Source organism: Cydia strobilella, chromosome 23, assembly GCF_947568885.1.
Source record: "Cydia strobilella chromosome 23, ilCydStro3.1, whole genome shotgun sequence".
In the NCBI taxonomy this organism is placed as follows: domain Eukaryota; kingdom Metazoa; phylum Arthropoda; class Insecta; order Lepidoptera; family Tortricidae; genus Cydia; species Cydia strobilella.
The window spans coordinates 2,912,438-2,935,748 of NC_086063.1; the positions used below are offsets into that span (position 1 = coordinate 2,912,438).

Below are 23,311 nucleotides of genomic sequence, written 5' to 3' on the forward strand. Positions count from 1 at the left end.
TATCTTAATGGTAATAAAAAATATCTTAATGATAATAAATAAAACTATGTATCTTAATTTTATTAGAATATAATATAATATCTTTATTGCTCTCATGTGTACAGGTCTTACTCTAGGTACAATAGTTACATTACAATAATTATGTTACCCTAAAAGGGTATTGCAATTACGTACATATAAAACATACACATAAGATAGAGGTGCCTTTCATTTAATCCTTAAACAACTATTTCTACGTATATTAAATATAAGTAAAATTATTTATTAAATATTTCCCGCTTAAACCACAGATCTGTGGTTTAAGCGGGAAGAGGTAACAGACAGATAGAGTTAGTAGGGGCTTCTCTTGTCAATATAATATTAACTAACATCTATGTTTTTGTTATCCAGGTTGACAAACTAATCAGCATAACACCAACGTCGCCCAAGCCCCCGGAGAACGCTCTATCCATAGCGATAGATGCTAACATCATGGACAAAACCAACCACAGCAAAAACAGCCTCATGCCAGAACGAAAGACTGCCCCCATAGCTTCCCCCGACCCACCCCGGATCACGGCCTGGGCTAAAGAACCTCCTAAACTTAAACCCAAACCCCTCTGCTTAGACGCAGCCCAGCTAGAACAAAATCTAAACGCACTTAAAAAGAATTCAGGATCTGTTAACCTAACGACAATGAACATCCTTCCACCTCCATATTTCAACGTAGTTACCCCTAATAAGATATCCGAATCTAAAACTATACAGATCGATCCTAAGAAAGCTGTCATACAGGATTTAAATAGTCCAAGAGAAGAGCCTAAAGAGGAGAAAACCAAGCTAAAACAGTCAAATTCAGCAGCTAGTTTACTAAACGGTCCTATGACAGATGTTCCTTACGCGGACAGTGATAATGCGTCATCAAGTTCTGGCAGCAATGGACAAAATCAGATAAACAATGAGAAGAATAAGAATTACTCTGACGTCATCGTTGGTGAGAGGAAGATTATTAAACAGGGTAGCAATGGGGTCGCCGAGTCTGAGATTAGTTGTTAAAGTGTAATGGGCGTGGAGAAGCGAAGCTGAAGGTTTTTACAGTGTTTACCGTCTTATGATTTTTATAGCAATGCAGTGGTTCAGACAATGAAATTGTTAAATATTTTATAATTTGACTACCTTGTAGTCGCACAGATACCAAGACAAAGCAATTTAGATTTGACTAAAAGAAACATTTAAAATACTATAAATGGAAGGATTTTAATAGGCCGTTGGGTGGCTAGAAGTATCCCTATTTTCCCCAAACCATGTCCAAAAAACTACTGCGAATATTGAATAATTTCACTAATAACTGGAATGGCTTTAAAGCGGAACAAGACAAACACTTCTTATGTGGGTAAATGCCAATAATTTTTCCACTGTAAAATATAAGGACGCAATCAACAGTTTCATAACCGCCAATGTCTCTCAACGAAAAATAATTTCGTCGGTTGATAACCAACACTCACTTTGTTTCAAAAACATGTACAATTAGTAAGATGTACAATAAAGTGCTAACAACTACTACTATTTTCTAATGGCTTTTGGTTGACAACAATTTATTTCTACGACAGACTAAGGTTGTCTGTAATCAGTGTGTGATACGGCGTCAGTTTCGCTTCTACAAGCGTCTTGTAGTGGAATTATACGCCATTGGTTGTGCGGAGTGATGCGGCGTTGCCGTGACAAACTTTAAAATGCTTTAGACTTAAAAAAAACTATAGATATAACTAAATAAGTAATTAATGTAAGTTGTAAATATAAAAACTTTTACATCTAAATTAAGATTAATATAGTTCGAGATTAAGGATTATTTCGAAAATGTATTTTTGTCGATGTGTACAAATTTGTTTTGTAATAAATGTATTTCTTTGACAATTGTAATGGCTTCCTGGATCGCTTATAGATGAATAGTTTATTGTTGCTCAAGTTGCTCAATATTTTGCCGGTTGTAGGCCAAATAAAATATAAAATGTTAGGTTTTCTACGTAGGTATCCATAATATGTTAAAATGGAATTTTATACTGAGAAATTGTTTAAAAATTGTTGCTTGGTAGCATTTTTTTCTATGAGAACTGTAAAATGTATTTATATATTTGTATTTTATATTGAGTTAAAGTTTTCGTAGTTATTTGGACAAACAATGAAGCAGTACTTTTTACCTATTTACGTCCTAAACAGCATAAGAAATATTTACCTAACTCGATTTGAATATGATTTTGACTTGCATTAAATCCTGCTATAGCTATAGGACTATCGTTTAATTGAGGCAGTTGGTAAGAAGTAATTGTGGTCAGCAACTGACAGATTGGCTACATGAAGCTGATTTGTATTATGTTATGTAAGTAAATATATAATATGTAAACATCTATTAAAGCAAGGACGCTAAGCACGAAAACATTGAACGGCCTGTTCCTATCTCTATCGCACTCGTGTAATCATATTGCTGTCCCGCCCTAGTGCCGGCGGTTAATGCCACTGTGCGAGCGGGAAACTTATATAGATATGCGCGTGCGATAGGGATAGCAAATGGCGGGTCAAAGTGCGAAATTTAGTCTCAAGACTCGCCTTCTACTAGTAAACCACCGCCCGACATCTTTACCAACCGTCCGAGATAAGTGGTAGATCTATGGCCCCCTGAGACTTAGAAGCGTTTGGTTTGATTTTGAATTTGGAACTAAGTTACTCTATAAAAGTTCAAAATAGATTTTGGAATATGCACAAAAATTTGTACCAGGGGTCTCAGGAGGATAGATAGATAATCGTATTGCATGTTTTTTGTTCGGGAGAAGACTTGAAGCTGAAATTTGCGTGATCTTATAAAGATATCTACAAATATTTTAATAATTACGTTATTAAATTAAACTTAATAAGTTTCGCAGAAACGTAAAACATATTTCGGAAATCAAACGCACATTGCACTTAATAATAAAATAGTTATAATATTTTGAAATATAAATAAGATCATCGAAATCTTTCTCTTCAGTTTCAAGTAGATTCGCGATTTTTTCAGACCGTGCTAATAATAGACTAATTAGATATGAATAAAGAAACGAAAATATAAAATTGATTAAAAATGTAATATATTAATGTTGACTGGAAATGGAAACTTAAGAAGGTTATCTATTAAATATGCCGATTTTTATTTCTTTCACACTCATAATTTAAAAGGAAAACCACGGAGAAAGGGAAATGAAACAGTTGCAGATATACCTACAAGGGTAAGCTAAAAGTAACCAACAAATTATGAAACTGTATGCTCCATTAAACAGTAATAAAAAAGTAAAAACTATAAATTTATAGAACTTCTTTTTACTTGTCTACGAAATGAAAGCTGAAATTCAACTGAACGATTTACTCAATCATTTTGTTCAGAATAATAATATTATTTAAAACATGATATACTTTAATTTCAGACTTTTTGTTACTTTTCTATCTTGTGACAAAAAAACCAGTAATATTATGAAAGCTCATTTTTGGCCTATTTAATAAATATCCTTCCCTAGGACTTGTTGAAAGACCCACAAAATAGAGATTTAAAGAAATGTTTAAACAAACTCAGCCACCATTATAATTCTAGAACAATTAGTATAAACGTAAGTAGTAATGCATAAAATGTTTGTAAATAATATAAAAAGTAGACATTTATTACATAAGTTCCGACCTTATATATTCATATAATTATAAAAAACCGTTACAATTAATGTAGATATAGAAATACGCATCTGTTTTTGTTGTAATAGTTTTAATTCCGTTAAGAATGGGTGTCCGCTATATATATATAATATACAAATATATTTAAAAAATTCACCCAGTATGTTAGGAATAGGTTACAGAAAATGAATGTTGTTTCATTAGAAAACAATATAGGATGATATCTATTTATATGGAATATAAACGTGTGTAAAATTTAAGAGAATGCTTTAATTAAACTAAGAATAATGTAAGTTATTGTGGATATAGCAAAAAATTGATTTTTAATCGTTGTTTTTAATCAGAGTAGTGCCAATTTTGATAGGTTACTGCCTTTCATTTTGCATTTAGGATATTCTGTTTGTATTATTGAGGCATGAAATGACAGGGTATCATGGTACGATTCGTTCTCTTTAACTTTAGTTTCTCGTTTTCTGTCGAGGATCTTGGCCCTTTCGCCCTTAAGCCTCAAGGTGTTGTTTTGAGGCGTACGTGAAAGAATTTTGTGCAAGTGTTTGTTAAGACAATGTTCCCTGAATAATTTTTGAAACGATTGCCGTGACAGTATCGTTTAGGATGGGATATTAGCGGCTGGACTCCCGTTTTATATTTCTTCATAGGGTTAAGTAATTATGGTTCTAAAAACTATGGAGTCGAGTGTAAAAAGTGCAGAAATACTTCAGGGAGCATGTTTATATGGGAATATTTGTAAAGGCCACAGGCTTAACGTAACATAGTTTCGATGGTTTTTGACATGAGTACGAATGGAAAATGAATGTATAACTTTTCATATGAAAACGTATGGATATATCCCGGAGAAACTTTCACTAAAAATAAAAACAGTTTTGTTTGACGAATAACGTTTTACTGTCACTTCTGTAACGTTGCTCAATTTAGAATTATTCTTTTTGAATTAGATAAACTTTCTAATGATTTTATTTTAACAAAAAAGTTTAAATGTGGTTGTGAAGTATGTATAGTGACGGTAAACATCCTAATCCTTCGACTTGAAGCGAGTGACTCTGAAATGTTATTCTTCCACATCATTTCTTTTGAACAAAATGACAGTAACTCGTGTCATTTCTCGTGAACGAAATGATAGTGTTTAATACTGTTTTGAACAACGAAGTTGCAAATTGTCCTGAGCATATTTTAACGTTTTATTTTTGAGACAGAAAGTCCACTTGTTGGATACGCGATGATCGTTTTAAGATATATAAATATGCTAAATAGAAAGCACTTATGTCTACTTGTGAAAATATGAATGACACAATGAATACAAGTTGCATGTAAATTTATAAAATACAAAACAAAAGTGTAATTGATATTCAAAGATAAATCATTAATAATAAATGTACCTAAGTAGTCGTTTTATTTTAACATCCTAATACACCCAGTTATAATAAAAATAATTCCCTGGAGGCGAACGGAAGGGAATAAATGAGTGAATTTGTCAAATTTAACCCTATGAACGCCAAGAACCCCTAAAGGTGTTGTCACTAGTGCCCACAGCGCCAAGGACAAATAGGTGTTATGGCGAACGCTGTCAAAGTAACCTTCATACTTTCCAGTAAGGTTTACATTAGCTCCCTTCCACCCGGGGGCTTGGCGTTTGAGTAGTTTGTGTTTATGACATAAAGCGTTCAAAAGGTAAAGGCATGGAAAGGATTTATATTGCTTCCTTTTACTAAAAAAACATTAGGTACCTATATATTGTTCTTGATGAATAACTATAACTATATTTACAGTTGTCATAACCCTATGGACGTCACGCCTATCGTGTGCGGCGTATGGTGGTGGTATGTCATGTCAATCTAGTATAACTGGATCGGTCATGAGGGGTGGGGGGAAATGACCGAACGGGATAGTCTTATGTATCTTTCCGTAGGAGTAGCAGAGAAAGCGCTGTTGTTTGTCCTTGTCACAGTCTCACATTTTTTTTATTCCTTACCGTAAATTTGTATAGTTTATGGTGGTCTACAAATCTAATCGACCAATCATATTGTCGCATTGCGTATGTTCTGTCCCTCACGGGCGCACGCGTATAGCTGATCTATGTAATGCTACGTCTATGTGGTATGTGTATGGGTCTAGTGTAGTACATTGTGAACATTCAAGTTTACTAAACATACTTTCACCGATACCGTTTTGTTGGGGATTATATTCTCCTGCGCAAGCCGTGCGCGGCGCTGCTCAGCACAGTGCGTGCCAGCCGCAACAGCGTCCTGGCCATGATCGCAGACCGGCTGGATTGCCCATATATGAGTCACTGTGTAAGTGTTCATGTACGGGCTCTAGCAAGTAAATGATTTTATATAATTTAATGTATTTTTATTTATTTATGTAATTTTTATCTAATTTTTGAGACGCCTTTTGGACGCCAATGACCGATATATACGCACCGTAGGTTCAACGCCAAAGACCGATTAATAGGTCATAGACCACAGAGAAACATAGACCTACATGCATATGCATAAAGTTCAATTTCAGTTTTGACACTTCGGTGACGTGGCGTCTGGATGACTGCTTTTGTGTTTGACACGGCGTCGAAAAGGTTAATTTATAACCTATTTTAATTTAATTGTAATGTTTAATTTGTATTATTGTGGACCATTGTTGTCTGGAGTTTAATAAATGATATGATATATTAGTTATTTCTGGGGCCCGTTTTTCAAAAGCTTGTAGCTTGTAATACAAGTGGAAGTCCCTTTCTAACAAAAGCTGTCAAAGTGACATCCGCTTGTGTTACAAGTTACAATACAAGCTTTTGAGAAACGGGCCCCTGGTATCAGAAATATTAACAGGTTTTAAAAATAAAATACAAAATTACTTTCAGTTTTTATTATTAATTTCCTGTTAAATATTATTCTTTACGAAATGCTAGACATCAAATTATTACAAATACTACGTGGCTGACACTGATATTAACATGATCATTCGGAGTCACGGCCCAATTCTAACAATGCTTATAAGATATCACAGCGATACGAAACCGCTGTTAGTGTTAAAAGTGACGTTTTTGGTTGAAGAATTGTCACTTTTGACACCGACAGATCGGTGTCGTATCGCTGAGACATCTTATAAGCATTGTTCGAATAAGGCCAAGAATGTAACACTATTCTAAAATCACTACTCCAAATTCAGAAAACTTTGTATTTTGTAAGTACTCAGATCTTTTAAACGGAAAGAAAAACCATTAGAGATCATTTTCAATAATACATTATTATATTGGCCTTTTGAACAAAATGAAGTAATACATGTTAGCCTGAACACAGGAATAATACTTACAAATAATGATCACTTTTCTTAATTTCGAGTAGCTTATTTATTACATTAAATTTAGCGACGAACAGCAAAAAAATATCTGTAAGAGAAAAAGATTTTGCTCGGAAATATAATTAAATTCCTACACTTATATAAAGCAACATATTTATACGTAAAGCTTTCCACAACTATTTTATACAATTATTTTTAATATTTTATGAATAACCTGAGTATTTTACCGCATAAAATATATTAATCGAAACATACAAAAATAGCAACCTCGATAAAAAAAATGGTACTATTTTTATTTCATTATGTACTTATGCTCAATAGAAAAAAATGTGATGAAATATTGCACTTACAAAAAAAATCTTAACTAGGTTTCTACAACAAATAATACATAAGGAATTGCAAACAACATCGATGTGTGATATGAGCAATAATGGACAAAACTCTATTCATAAATTAAACTTCACTATCCTCCCAACGCCCATTGTCCTACCTTTGGTACTAATTACTTCAATGAAATCTCAACCATTTCAATTTGGAACACGGTTGTATTTCTTTCATTTCGCTTAATATTGAAACAAAAGAAATTGAGCCTTATTCCTTTAAGTATTGATTTCAAATTCAAATGGCATTTTTTCTTGGAAGGACTTTAGGAGGATTATGTTGGCGTCCACAAATTACTATACTACTTAAACAGCTTCGGTATGGTGACAGATGTTATCTTAATACAATTTTGCTAGATTTTGCATTTTAAGGTTATAAATTGTATGGCGATGACATCTGTCACCGTACCCAAGCTGTCTGAAAAAAAAAAACTATATTCTATACATAATGTTGCTGATGAAACTAATCAAACAATAAAATTAGCCAACATTACTAGAAAATAATTAATTTATGAATAGAGCTAAAACCTAACCTACTACATATTTATTTTTGAAACATGTATAAAAAGAATCTCTTACCTAAACTTAAAGTGATGCCAATATATATAATTTTTTATTTTATTTAAATTGCATTATTATATATAACGATTTAATACTTTGACAACAAAACAGGACGGTACTACAATACTATGGAATAATATTTTTTACAGTACATCTGGTGCTACATTACGACACCCTGTGCTATAGTAAGCACATTACGTAGCTACGTAGGGCCATATGTACTGTAAAACGTTGTACGATACACGTGCGAATAGGTAATTCGCAACTTCGCCACTCGTTGCAAATTTCCTGTTTTTCGCACTAGTATCGTAAATAACTATTTAATAGTATTTTATAATAAAATCACATTGATGATTATGATTAGTTCAACTTCCGAATCCATCAAATGAACATTTAAAGCATAAATAGTACGTAATATAACAATGAAATACACTGTATAATTTAATATTAACTCTGATATACAATTATACAATGAACAAATCTCAAATATATCGCAAAATTATTTTATACTCAATTAAATCATTGTACTTACCTAATATATTTCCATAGTGTAGTACCAAATGGTTCAAATAATTCCATTATCAATACCAATTGTAAATATACCTATATCAATTCAATTTGTAAATCTTTAAATAAACAAAATTGCCTCAACCCCAGCTTAAACTTAAATAATCGTCAAATAAAATAAAAAATGACTTGTATAATTATTATTGCGCATCATTATATGTATTATACGCAAAAAAAAACTCAAATAAAAATCACGATTGAATTTGGCGCCAACGGTGTTCAAAATGGCTACCTCGCTTTGGAAAATACGTTCTACGACTAATAAAAAAACTTTGCGTTTCGAATTTCAAAATACACTCACACTATCACATAGCTCCTAACTGAAGGCTCGTTTACACCGTTCAAGCGACTGGCGCCAGTGCCGCTGGCAAGTTGGAAGTGCATGCCAGTAGCAACGTTCAAAGGAAATGAGCCTTTATGCCATTTGGTTAGAAGTCGTTGTCGCTGGACGCGTCGTATGTCTCCGCGATGTGCGGCGGCGGCTGGTAGCGGCCCGCCGTCAGCACGGGCCCGTGGAACGACTGAGATCGCAGGACGCTGCTGTAATAAAATGGATAATAAAATAGTAACTATTCCTACTGAAACACACCCAACTTGTCAGTAGAGCAAGGCGCGAAATTCAAATTTTCTGTAGGAAGACAACTCTGCCTACATTTTTTTAAATTTGCCGCCTTTTTCTACTGACAAGGACGCTGTACTAGAGCATAATTATAATATTCTAAGTATTGTTGACTGAGCTTCTTGGAGAGTACACCTCAAAAATGTACTTTGGAAAAATATGCATAAATATGCTTTAGACCTTGTAAGCATACTTATGAAGATTTTTTTTTAATTTGTAACTTACAACTCTATTAAATATACCTACATTTTATGTACTTAATAAAAAAATAGTCATGGTAAAATTTCACCTATTAAAAAACACCAAAAATAGTAGTAGTAGTCGGAGGGATGAATAATTTTACTATGTACGTATACCTATTAAATTTCAGCGTTTTAAATAATAATACTTACTGTGTTACCTATCGGGTAATTAAAGCTTTCATAAGAATAATTAGGAGCATACCAATCACAGTCAAAGCATTTATTAATAGTGCACATTTGGGTTAGTATTAGTAGTAGTAGAAGGTAATGTCGGTGCAAAGTGTTATTTACAGGGTTTTTATGTGACAGTTGACACAAAAAAACGTCTTAAAATTGCAATTAACTACGTGCATCTGCCAGATTTGCTAAAGAAGAAATAGGTACAGGGTTTTTTATTAAAAACAGAGAATAATATTAAAAAGATTAAAGCGTTGTTAGCGGCCGAATTGTCCCAGGTTAGTAAGAATTTAAAACACAATCCAACCAAAAACGATAAAAGGAACTATTTTGGTTAGAGATAATAAACATCATTTAATTTTACTGCTTTGGCAATCCAAAAAAATAGGATTTAATCTCATCGGCTTAAAGCGCAACGCAAACAAGTTCAACAATCCTGTTTTCACTTTCACCAATAATTCTTCTTCTTTCAATAATTCTTAACCAGTCTAATAAAATCCGCCCTTACAAAGCACACAGTAGGTACTTGGAATCCGATTTGCTAATTGAAAAAGTCACAGCTATATGATAGAATGAGATAAGACATACATCTATGTTTCATTGTAACAGATAACTACACCCCTCGTCTAGCAATCAGCATTGTGTTATACAAGCGAAATTCAAGCCATAACCACCATAGGTAAAGTTGGTGCAGTGTCGGACGCCACAACTGTCAAACTGACATTTCGACTAACCTCACAGAAACGAGATGGCTTCCTTCTAGCAGTATTGCATGCACATTGACACGTGTCACGCTCTAGAAGACGTAATGACATGTTAACATTAGTTTAAATAAAGAAAATTAATATTAAATCAATGTTAATAAGAAAATTATACTAACATTACGGGTAAATTATAAGAAATCATTCCTATTATGTTACAATGATGGAATTTCTTTTTAGTACAACAACCAACAGTATTAAAATTTAAATATGTATAAATTAAATTAAAATTCTTCTATCTTGCTTACTCCCTGCAGGATTCCATTGTCGCCCGTAAAAAAACAAAAATGTCAAAACTACTCATGGTTACCCACAAATATGCCTTGGTTGACATAATTCTAGTGAGAAATTTAGTAAAAAAGCTTTTTAGTTGAACTTGACATCTTTACCTGTAAACTCATTTTTACACGAAGACTTGTACTTGAATACTACGTTACTTGCTCACTAAGATCATGTAAACCAAGCATAACACCTACTCTAGTCACCCAAAATAATTCTAAAATTAAAATGTAAACCATAGACATTTTTTTTACCTGGCGGTTTTGGGCGGGGCTTTGGTGCCGGGCGACTTGCCTAATGCCGCGGCTTTGCGCGGGTCGTATGATGCCCGTCGTTTCCACTTTTCTAATTCTTGTTTCTTTTGTTCTGTGAACAAAAGTTTTTCAATGAGAACGACTGCTGGTTATTGAAGAAAGCCGGATAAGCCGGATTGTAGAGAGAATAGAACTAGTGATGGGCTCTAACGTAGAAATTAGAGCTTAGTGACAGACTACCGTGAAAAAAAAGTGTGCGATTTTAATGTGAAACCCCGAAGGTCGAACAGAATCAAATTGACCCGTTAGTAATGGCTGGATCAAATTGACCCGTCAGTACGTTACTGGGTCAAATTGACCCGGCAGTAAGATACTGGGTCAAATTGACCCATCATAAAAGTACTGGGTCTATCTTACCCATCTCAATTGGCTGTGCGCTCCCTCTTTGGGGTCGTTCAGGTAACACGGCCACGTATGTCTTGCTCGGGTCGCGGCGCAGGAAATTCTTCGGAGAGCTCTCTGAATTGTACTTCGAGATGTCCAGTCGGGGGGCCACGGATTTCTTTACGATGGATTTATTTATCTCTAGTCTAGATGCTTAACGGGCAAATTCAAATTTCACCCTTATCTAGAAAATGTATGGGTCAAATAGACCCTCATAAAGCGACTGCGTCAAATTGACCCGTCAGAAAAAGTGACTGGGTCCAATTAACCTGCCACCAAAGTTACTGGGTCAAATTGACCCATCATAAAAATACTGGGTCCATCTTACCCATCTCAATTTGCTGTGCGCTTCCTCGCTGCGCCCGCTCGGGTAACACGGCCACGTATGTCTTGCTCGGGTCGCGGCGCAGGAAATTCTTCGGGGAGTTTTCCGACTTGTACTTGGAGATGTCAAGGTAGCGGGGGGCCACGGGCTTCTTGAGGGAGGTGGTTGAGGAGGACATGGAGAAATCGCCGCTGTACCTGGAGGGAAAGATGTAACTAAGGTTAACTGATGAAGCTTAGAATAATGGGTTACCATTATCTGGCAGAATATTATTTTGACGACCAGTCTGGCCTAGTAGGTAGTGACCCTGCCTGTGAAGCCGATGGTCCTGGGTTCGAATCCCGGTAAGGGCATTTATTTGTGTGATGAGCACAGATATTTGTTCCTGAGTCATGGTTGTTTTCTATGTATTTAAGTAGTAGTAGTAGCAGCAAACTCTTTATTGTACAAAAATACATAATAAAAATTACATGGTACAAATAATAAGATGTACAAAATAAGTTAAGTGTTAAGAATTTATATATTATGTATACTTGCCATAATAGTCTTTTGGCATAATATTCATTCGGCAGATGTTTTTAAGTGGGTAAGGTCAGAGTTTTCTGCCAAATAATATTATGTGAAGTAAAATTATCCGAAAAGCAGTATGCGCAAAATATTTCTGCCAAACGATATTTCTACCAAGTAACATTATGCAATACTAAATTCTGATAAACATACTAGCTAAATCAACTACTGGAATTTTTTTTCCCACCTTTTACCACTGGTAACTACTGGAAAAAAAATCCCACCTACCCTTTTTTTTACTAGGTGGTAACTAGTGGGAATAACACGATATTACAGTGAAAGAATCTAATTTCTGTACCATTTCGTAACTTGCACACAGTACACAGTGTACCAGCCCTTGGACATCTCTTTGCAAAAATCCTACACAAATGGAAAATAATCAAAACCATATCTACAATCTATGGGAAACAAACGCTTGCGCGATGTAGAAATAGGGCCGCACGTAACAGTGCCATCTCCCGGACAATTGAGTAAACAATAAAAGAAGTGAATATTGTCTTCGGTTACCGCGATAGTTACTCATGAAATAAAACTATTAAAACGGATTATATCGCGTATATTGAATTTATAATACATCCCGACGTTTCGAACTCTTTACAGCGTTCGTGGTCAACGGGTGACTGAGGAAAAATTACAAAATGCAAAAATACCCACATACTAAAATAATGAACAATCATAGACTACAAACTTTAAGGCTGGTTGTACATGCAAAATCGGTTCATAAGGCTAGTTATACACTATAATTATTTTTCAAGTAAAGATATATATATATACGCGATAAAAATAAACTATGCCGGCTCCAACCCTACACCACGGACCCGAGAAGATTTAATTCCCTCCTAAATTGTAGGAGGGTATCCCAATATGGGACCGGCAACAAACTCGGCGGGACACATCTTTTCAAAACATCAGAATGTCCAGCATCATCCAACACTACGGTCTCACAGTCTATGTCTCGCTTGCTCCTTTATCAGGTGGACTACAGGATCCCAAGCTGGTGGTAGAGAAAAGCCATCTTCCCTATTAAAGTTTGGATATTTCTTAATCTCAATGGCCTCGCGCAGCATTCTGGGTATGTAACGCTTCTCCTTGGCAAGAACCAGAGGCTTATCAAACTTTATTGAGTGATTGGCTTTATCCATGACATGCTCACAGACAGCAGACCTAGGTCGACGGTGCTTGACATCAGCTATGTGTTCCTTCACCCGAGTGGAAATGCTCCGTTTCGTCTGCCCGACATATGATAGGCCACACTCACAGTCCAGCCTGTACACTCCTGCAGTCTGTAGAGGGGTATTGCATTTTACAGGCCTCAGGAATTGTGACATCTTCTTCATTGGCTTGAAATATGTTTTTATAGAAGCACGCTTCAAGATGTGGCTGATCCTGTCCGTGACCCCCCTGACAAAAGGCAGAATGGCAGGCCTGCGCTCGACTGTGGGGATCTTAATGTGGGACCTCTGGTTGACCCGCGGTATCCTGAGCTCGTTTGCCTGGAGCGCGCGCCTGGCATGCTGGAGCTCCGCGGCCAGATGCTGGTCATCACATATCCTCTGGGCTCTCTGAAACAAAGATTTGCCTACTGTAACAAGTTGACTGGGATGGTGATGCGATTTGCCATTTAAGTACCTATCAGTATGAGTAGGTTTCCTATACACAGTGCGACCTAGGGTGTTATCAGGATTTCTTTTTACCAATACATCCAAGAAGGGGAGAGAACAGTCTTTTTCCAACTCCATAGTAAATTTTATTTTGCTATGGATGGAATTTAGGTGATCCAAGAAAGTTGAAACACTACTTTTTGGAAGTATAGTAAAAGTGTCATCTACATATCTTTTAAATATCTTCGGTCGCACAGGAGCCAATGAGACTTAATACTTCAGATTATAACCAGAAAATTAGGGAATTATTAGCGGATACTACAACCTACAAACATGTAAAGACGGACCCGACTATGAAAGTATTGAAAACCACTAAAGAACTAATTAGTGATTACTCGGAGAGCCTTGATCTGAATGTTGCAAGTTTAGTTCCTGACTGCCCCGTGCCTCCAAAGTTGTATGGGTTGCCAAAAATACACAAACCTAGTGCCCCACTACGTCCCATAGTGAGCCAGATAGATGCTCCCACATATAAATTGGCTCAGTACCTCGCGGGAGCCCTCTCAGCATTACGTGGTAACACTAGCACGCATACAAAGGATTCTTACCATTTCATCGGTGAGATTAAAGACCTAACATTGACTGATGATGAGATCATGGTCAGTTTTGACGTCCAGTCGCTATTTACAAGCCTACCGGTACAAGACTGCATTGAAATTGTCAAGAAGAGGTTATGTGAGCAGAACATGTCAGAGGAATATGCTAAGCTGTTGGAACATTGCCTTACATCTGGCTACTTGCTATGGAATGGTGAATTCTATCTTCAAGTCGACGGCGTGGCCATGGGGTCTCCGGTGTCTCCAGTAGTCGCTGACATCTTTATGGAGGACTTCGAGGAGAGGGCACTCTCATTGGCTCCTGTGCGACCGAAGATATTTAAAAGATATGTAGATGACACTTTTACTATACTTCCAAAAAGTAGTGTTTCAACTTTCTTGGATCACCTAAATTCCATCCATAGCAAAATAAAATTTACTATGGAGTTGGAAAAAGACTGTTCTCTCCCCTTCTTGGATGTATTGGTAAAAAGAAATCCTGATAACACCCTAGGTCGCACTGTGTATAGGAAACCTACTCATACTGATAGGTACTTAAATGGCAAATCGCATCACCATCCCAGTCAACTTGTTACAGTAGGCAAATCTTTGTTTCAGAGAGCCCAGAGGATATGTGATGACCAGCATCTGGCCGCGGAGCTCCAGCATGCCAGGCGCGCGCTCCAGGCAAACGAGCTCAGGATACCGCGGGTCAACCAGAGGTCCCACATTAAGATCCCCACAGTCGAGCGCAGGCCTGCCATTCTGCCTTTTGTCAGGGGGGTCACGGACAGGATCAGCCACATCTTGAAGCGTGCTTCTATAAAAACATATTTCAAGCCAATGAAGAAGATGTCACAATTCCTGAGGCCTGTAAAATGCAATACCCCTCTACAGACTGCAGGAGTGTACAGGCTGGACTGTGAGTGTGGCCTATCATATGTCGGGCAGACGAAACGGAGCATTTCCACTCGGGTGAAGGAACACATAGCTGATGTCAAGCACCGTCGACCTAGGTCTGCTGTCTGTGAGCATGTCATGGATAAAGCCAATCACTCAATAAAGTTTGATAAGCCTCTGGTTCTTGCCAAGGAGAAGCGTTACATACCCAGAATGCTGCGCGAGGCCATTGAGATTAAGAAATATCCAAACTTTAATAGGGAAGATGGCTTTTCTCTACCACCAGCTTGGGATCCTGTAGTCCACCTGATAAAAGAACCAGCGAGACATAGACTGTGAGACCGTAGTGTTGGATGATGCTGGACATTCTGATGTTTTGAAAAGATGTGTCCCGCCGAGTTTGTTGCCGGTCCCATATTGGGATACCCTCCTACAATTTAGGAGGGAATTAAATCTTCTCGGGTCCGTGGTGTAGGGTTGGAGCCGGCATAGTTTATTTTTATCGCGTATATATATATATCTTTACTTGAAAAATAATTATAGTGTATAACTAGCCTTATGAACCGATTTTGCATGTACAACCAGCCTTAAAGTTTGTAGTCTATGATTGTTCATTATTTTAGTATGTGGGTATTTTTGCATTTTGTAATTTTTCCTCAGTCACCCGTTGACCACGAACGCTGTAAAGAGTTCGAAACGTCGGGATGTATTATAAATTCAATATACGCGATATAATCCGTTTTAATAGTTTTATTTCATGAATAAAAGAAGTGCTTACCTCTGCTGCTTCGCCTGTGCCGCCGGCTTCTTTCCCTGTCTCATCACAACCGGAGCACTCCTATCTTCCGGTCCGCTCTCTCCCTCAGTATCACTCGTCCCCGTGGTCATACTCTTCTCATGGCTAAATATGGACGAATTCCTTGGACTACTGCCATTAGTGGTAGACGTATCGCTGTCTAGAATAAAAGTTTTTCGCTTGTCTATAGCTTCGGCTTTGGAGAGGAAATCTATGTTCTCTTTGGTCGGTGTTATGTCGTCTAAGATGAAGGTTTTCCGTTTGTCTGTGTGAACGCTGCGTTTGAGCTTTTCTGCGGGTTGGTTGACCTGTAAATATTAAAACGATAAGTTTTCAAGTGCTAGTAACTATAACTAAGCATTAAGAGCCCGTTATCGATTTTAGTCGCAAAAATGTAAAATTGATAGATTTAGTCGCTGAAATTGTACACCTTTTGATACGTAATATATCTATCTATCTAAATAACAAGTATTGGTTTTTATTAGCACGTCTTCTCATCTTGCCGTTTTACAGATATAAATTTTTTGAAAACAGAATCACTAAATTAGTAATGATTTTTTTTCTCATAGACGTTTAGGTAAACGCGCGTAAAGCACTGATTTTGTCGCTCTTATTTGTAAATTTCGTAAAGTTTGGACGTCTAAAAATGGTAATTTTGTATTACACATATCCTGTACCCCACCTTTTACAGACTACATTTTTATTATTATGACTTTGAAGTAGTGTAAATGAAGCTTAGACAAAATCAATTTTCTCCAGAAATTACTTCAAAACAAGTGACAATTTCTCTGAAAATCTACTTAATTTCAACGTAATTTTGATACTTAAACAATCTAAAACATTTTCTGAAACTGTTCTTATACATCAATTTGTATAATTTACCACCATAATTTTTTGATGAATTTTTAAAAACTGACCACATTATTAAAGGCAAGATGAGAAGACGTGCTAATAGAAACCATAATAGTTGTTATTTAGATATTACGTAAAAAAACGTGTATAAGTTCAACGACTAAATCTATCCACTATACATTTTTGCTCCAAAATCGTTACCGGGCTCTTTCGAACCATGTCACCCCATACTAATCTCAAATAGCAACAAACATTCCAAACCTTAACTACAATCTACGGGAAACAAACGATAGCGCGATGTAGACAAATCTCCCCAGTTAACACCGCCATCTACCGCACAATTGAGTAAACTTTTCCAAATATCTTACCTGGAAATTAGTGACGTAGTCCCTAGTCATGACCACATCATTATTGACCGCCTGTCTTCTTAAGTCGCGGTATTCCTTCGGCCTGAGGTCCAAGATATCCGAGTGTGTTGAGGTGATCATAGGATCTATCGGCAGGGTCATGGGGTCCTCTTCGGATGAGTAGTCGAGGGTCTCGAGGTCCGCTATGTTTGTGGTGTGGAAGGATTGCGAGCGGTGCACTGGTGATGAGTGGCTGAAAAAGATAAAATAAATAAGGCTCAACGGGTACAAAACGCATCTATTACGACAGATATGACCGCTAGGTGGCGCAAGCGCGAGCAGGCGTCCGTTCCGTAGCGGTGCGCGGCAACCACTATGGCTATTGGCTAGACACCAAAATTGGTGTGGGCCGCATGTACTTGTAGCGATGCGACGAAATCGCGGAGTGAGCCACGCCTGCTTTAGACAAGATTTCATGCAATGATGGTTTGATGCTAAGCATACACCGTAGCCTAGAGGCTTGTAACGGCTTTGTAAACGCGAACATTTTCAGTACAATATGTATTTATGTACCTGGGAGAACAAAGGTCGTACTTGTTGCACTCTTGCGTCTTGGCCATCTGCTTTCTCCTTTCCTCCTGGGCCGCTTTCATGGGGTCGTATGAGAACCGTTCCTTCACGTACCTGGGAGAACTAAGGTCGTCCTTGTTGAACTCCTGCCTTTTTGCGATCTGCTTTCTCCTTCCCTCCTGAGCCGCTTTCATGGGGTCGTATGACGATCGTTTCTTCCAATTGTTAAACTCTGCCTCTTTGGAAGCGAGTGCAGAGGATGATCGGTATTGGCTTGGTTTCTTTTGACCTGAACAAAAAAATAAATTGCTCCGAAACTTTGTACTGTACTTACAATAGGATAAGGTACATCTATGCCTGTAATTAGTTTATGTAGCTTCGGATACCATAGTTAAAAAAATACAGCGAATTAAAGTTTTACATACAAAACTTATTTTTGCTCTATTTCGTCTGTTGTATTAAACTGGAGCTATATAAACTAATTACAGACCTAGATATACCTCACGTCATTGTATGTGCAAAGTTTCGTGTCAATCCAACACGTAGTTTTAAAATGAGAACGAAACTCCGTTTGTATGCGAAGTTGAAATTCGGCCGAGCTTGCCGGGGACTCGAGTCGCACAACAATAATAGCAGTACCGAGCTAATCGATTAGCCCTACCTGTTGCCAAACAACAACAAACAACCGATTTCGTGTTGCAACCGAGACGAATCCAACCGAACGTCGTTAAGTACGTTCGTATTTTTTTATTTTATATTAGCCTTTATTGGTGGAAACTAAACTGCCATCATTAGGGTTCCGTACCCAAAGGGTAAAACGGGACCCTATTACTAAGACTCCGCTGTCCGTGTGTCTGTCTGTCACCAGGCTGCATCTCATGAACAGTGATAGCTAGACAGTTGAAAATTTCACAGATGATGTATTTCTGTTGCCGCTATAACAACAAATACTAAAAAGTACGGAACCCTCGGTGCGCGAGTCCGACTCGCACTTAATTGGTTTTTTTTTTAATTATTCACAACGACGGGATTTAATCGCGTAAAATAAGTTTTAAATTTATAGTAGAAAAATCCGTGAAGCCATTGAAATAACAAAAACAAAAAAAATTCAATCTGAATGAAGGTTTTAAGATCTCATCCACATGGAACCCAGTAATTAATAAGTGCGAAAACAAATATCGAAAGTTGAAAAATCTAATATTGTGAGTGTTGTGTTTCGATCCGGTGACATCCCTAGTGCGCAAAACGTTCAAGTTAATAAACAAGACCAAGTGCGGGTAGTTCGAAAAACTCGCGCGCCTACAAGATGTTGATGTCAACTTTAGCCAGCTTCTCCGAGACCACGGGGACGCCGTCCTCGAAACGTCGGCGGTAAATTTAAATCTTATTTTACGCGATTAAGTCCCGTCGTTGTGAATAATGAGTAAAAATCGTAAAAGTTTAATCGTGTAATCCGTGTTTTGCACATCATTGTTTATCACTCTCATCACTTTGAAATAAAGTTCATAAAGTGTGGGAAACATATTCCCTCTGCCTTATAAAGTTAATAATAAGTACATACCTTTATCCTGAGCTTTAGGCTGGAACTCTCTCGTCGAACTCCTAGACTTAGTAAGCCTGTTCAGCACTGCCTGCCTCGTCGGCTCCGATATCCTTCTACTCTGATGACCGACTGGTTTCTGCACCTCTCTCGGTTCCGACGCCCTCATTCGTTCCTTATTCGTCACCCGAACTGAATTTCTAACCAATCCTGGTCCGAATTTTCTGTGCATCTCTGGAGTATTTGGACATTTTGGAGAATTCGCTGGCGCAATCGATTTTAGGTCAGGAGAATCGATTCTACCACGATGCGTGCGTTTGTACCTATCTTGGGATTTCTCATAAGATCCGTTGTCAGACTCATCGGATAAATAGTCTTTGTATTCCTCTGAATGTCCGCTCGATCTTCTAGAGGTTATCCTCTGCGGATCTAAATAGTTGTTATTCTTATTAACAGTGTTGAAAGAGCTTGATCGTTTTATTGAAGAGCCGAAAGGAGCGTAGTTAGTATAGCCAGGTTTTTTCCCATCGCTGGCTACCCTCTGATGTTTCTTGTCGCCCTGGTAACGGGTATCGATTCTCGGATATGCCTCAGCATTATTCTTCAATACCGTCTTGAGACAAACTAGATTTGCGTTGCTGTTATCAGTGTTAAAGTGATCCGGGCCATCTAAAGATTTGTTCCTAACGTGTTTTCTATGCGGTGAAAGAATCGCGTCGACATCGTATTGCGGACGATTTGATATAGTTTTATCATCAGAACTGTTACTTAACAAACCTCTTTCTGAGGAAGGACTGTTCATATTAGAGTCGCGTTTTCGTTTATCTGTGTCTAAAGATCTTGTAGCGCTGTTAAGTAAAATCTTTGTGCTTTCTGGAATTTTAGCTGAGCCAGTAATAATGTAATTTCCTGGACTTCTCAAAGGACTGTTATCCCCTGAAGTATCTTTTCTTCTTAGCCTGTAGTTGAGTGAGTTGGAGCGGCTTAGTTGCGAAACTGGAAGACGGGAGATGGCGGTCTTCTCGCTGATGAGGCTGGAGGTGAGTAGGGGGGGAATGGAGGGGCGAGAGTTGAGCTTGGCTTGTAGGTTGGTGATGGCATTTTGCGTTTTGCGGAGATACGTTTCGGTGTCTTGGATGGGGATGAGGTCCTGTAACAAAAAAAAAAACGTTAATGAATTTATATTCGCGAATTATATTATCTCCGCTAAGTTAACAATCTTCTAAAAATAAAATTTAGTTTAATGACAACAAACAGATGTCAGATGCCACGAAAGGTCACATTTTTGCCACGGCGAAAGCGGTCATCTCCCACCAAGGACCCAATAAATCTACCTATGAACTACCAATATAATTTCAAAACACTTGAATTACATAATTAAAATACCAAGCGATTGTATCATAATATGTTATTATATCAAATGATCACGATATTCGTATCAAAACTAAACCGCTCATAGACCCAAGCCTTCCCAACGTAAGTAACAGTCATAATATTTAACTGCAGTGAATGGCAGTAACATTTAAACGGCCATTGTTTTGAACCACAGATAACCATCAATGAGATTGTGATTGTCTGTGGAACGTTATAATTACAATTAGTACAAGACAAGAAGCTTCGGTTGTTACGTTTTAAACATTCGATGTTAAGTACATACAGTCCGTCATATTGAAGCGATTAAGGTGATATTGTCTTCGGTTATATACCGCGATAAAACTATGATTTCATAGTTTTATTTCACGATTAAGATGCTTAAAAATATCTAATCATCCCCTCGCTCTTAACGCATAGATGCGTGTTTTTAGAGAATTGTGCGGATTGACCCCGCTACAATAATATATAGATGTGTGTTTTTAGAGAATTGTGCGGATTGACCCCGCTACAATAATATATAGATGCGTGTTTTTAGAGAGTTGTGCGGATTGATCCCGCTACAATAATATATAGATGTGTGTTTTTGTGTACAGGAAGAAGTAGGATAATAAAAGTCGACTTTGTTTCGTATACCTACTCGTACCTATGGCATCTATTTCAGTTTCTGTCCATATTACCTAATGTGTCTACTGAAAATAACAAAACTTCTAATATTTAATAAAAAGGTTTTACTTTTTTATTGTCATCTATTTATACCCTGTATTTATTTAAAATTATAAAAACAATAATAATACTAAATTAACTAAGAATATATTATTATTACATAATTATTATTACAAGTCGACTTGTGATATTCATAGTTAAATGCAAATATCGTTACGGCACCACTCTACTTATTTTACTTAAGTTTAAGGCAAAATGTAATGACAACTGTAAAAGTAGTAGCGAAAGTTACCCACAAGCAGTAGGGATCGAATACCGGTATATTTTTCATACAAATTAACCGGTATTCAACTTCGGTATCTCGGTTGTTTATATATATTTTTCCATTTCATTTAGGTAATATGATAACTCATTGTCCTTAATATTGTCTTCCGTTACCGCGATAGTTACTCATGAAATAAAACTATGAAAACGGATTATATCGCGTATATTGAATTTATAATACATCCCGACGTTTCGAACTCTTTACAGCGTTCGTGGCCAACGGGTGACGGGTGTCACCCGTTAACCACGAGGTGTTAATTACCTAAATACCATTGTCCTTACCTAAATACCATTCTACAATATCAAAGAAATATTTCGAATGCTACGTGATATTTTGATTTTAAGTTATACCGGTAACGAACCCTGCCCACAAGTTTCCTGAAAATATCCACCTAGTCGATACAATTTATTTCAGTGCTCCGATATGCGTCCGACGTCCGTTACTGTCGGACGGACAGGCAGACGGCACAATAATGCACTTCTCTTACGTAACTGCACGTGCACTTTATTGAGTGAGAAAATAAAATGCATTTCAGGCCTAGTAGCTATTATATCTTCTAAGAAGTAGGTTTTTTTACAAGCTTTTATTTAACTTGCAATGTATGTTCGGGTTTGGGGTCAAATCTTATTCGATATATCTGATGGGATGTACAGTTGTACACATAATACCAACACAAAGGTAGGTACAGTCGCCATCAGATATATCTGAGCGGCTAATGTGTTCATAACTGTACTGTGTCATATAAAAATAACAAATATTCGTCCCGTATAAACGTTGCATTCACCATTCACGTTCGTCTGTATAGCAATTTTTTTACAAATATTATTAAAACCACAGAAATAAATATACAATAGAAGACGCAAATGCACCTACTTCGCGTGTCCGAACCCCGACCAAGCGTCGAGGTTGACCGTCGCTCTTTACAGTCCACGCGGTTGTTGCAGCCGGACGTCCGTAAAAACTTAAAAAATGCTTCGTTGCATGATAATTAACTGCAACAGCCCAAAAATTGCGAGCACCCAAAGGCAAGAACATATTTCCTATCACAAATAAGTAATTTTAATATTAACGCGTAAATTTTGTATGAAAAAGTCGGCACGCTTGGTTACAATACAAATCGTGGTATTTGCGTCATCTAGGGTATATATTAAATCTGTGATTAAAACTGCTGCTTTGAAGCATTGACCTGCTAAATTTCACCACAGTAATGATTTGTAATTCTTAAGATACTTGCAAGTAATATTTTTTACGCTGCCTAATTAAATGTAAACTTCATAAGCAATTAAGGCGAGGTGTTAATTAGTCGTTTACCGCTTCGCGTCCGTAATAAAGTGGTTTGTGATCAGAGCATTAGCATTTTACACTGCCGTGGGGTGTGAATTCTGTAAATTATTTCTAAAGTAAAAAGTGGCCCTCATGTTTAAAATTCATTTATTTACTTTACATGTACGTCTTTGGGCCACAAACTTACACATGTACACCAAATTTAAACTTGATCGGTCCAGTAGTTTCGGAGAAAATATGCTGTGACAGACGGACAGACAGACAGACACAGACGCACGAGTGATCCTATAAGGGTTCCGTTTT

The 23,311-nt window shown here is 37.1% G+C and overlaps 2 protein-coding genes across 3 annotated transcripts in view; one reads left to right on the forward strand and one right to left on the reverse strand.

The window, feature by feature from the left end:
* LOC134751693 (ALK tyrosine kinase receptor) overlaps positions 1–5,065 on the forward strand; it is a 43,528-nt gene extending 38,463 nt beyond the window's left edge. The window contains exon 31 of the mRNA XM_063687137.1: positions 391–5,065. Coding sequence (XP_063543207.1) covers positions 391–1,035 — 645 coding nt within the window. The 3' untranslated portion in view covers positions 1,036–5,065. The remainder of the gene's footprint in view (positions 1–390) is intronic.
* A 1,469-nt stretch (positions 5,066–6,534) lies between these two features.
* LOC134751769 (uncharacterized) overlaps positions 6,535–23,311 on the reverse strand; it is a 91,746-nt gene continuing 74,969 nt past the window's right edge. The window contains exons 3-10 of one of the 2 annotated variants that reach the window (XR_010128691.1): positions 19,384–20,512; positions 17,937–18,111; positions 17,274–17,505; positions 16,036–16,361; positions 11,597–11,790; positions 10,825–10,936; positions 10,265–10,326; positions 6,535–9,032 (exon numbers count right to left, since the gene is read on the reverse strand). Coding sequence is in view for 1 of the 2 variants with exons in the window: in XM_063687231.1 (XP_063543301.1) it covers positions 8,921–9,032; positions 10,825–10,936; positions 11,597–11,790; positions 16,036–16,361; positions 17,274–17,505; positions 17,937–18,111; positions 19,384–20,512 (2,280 nt within the window). In the remaining variant the exon portion in view is untranslated. The remainder of the gene's footprint in view (positions 9,033–10,264; positions 10,327–10,824; positions 10,937–11,596; positions 11,791–16,035; positions 16,362–17,273; positions 17,506–17,936; positions 18,112–19,383; positions 20,513–23,311) is intronic. The other variant, XM_063687231.1, reaches the window with a different exon arrangement.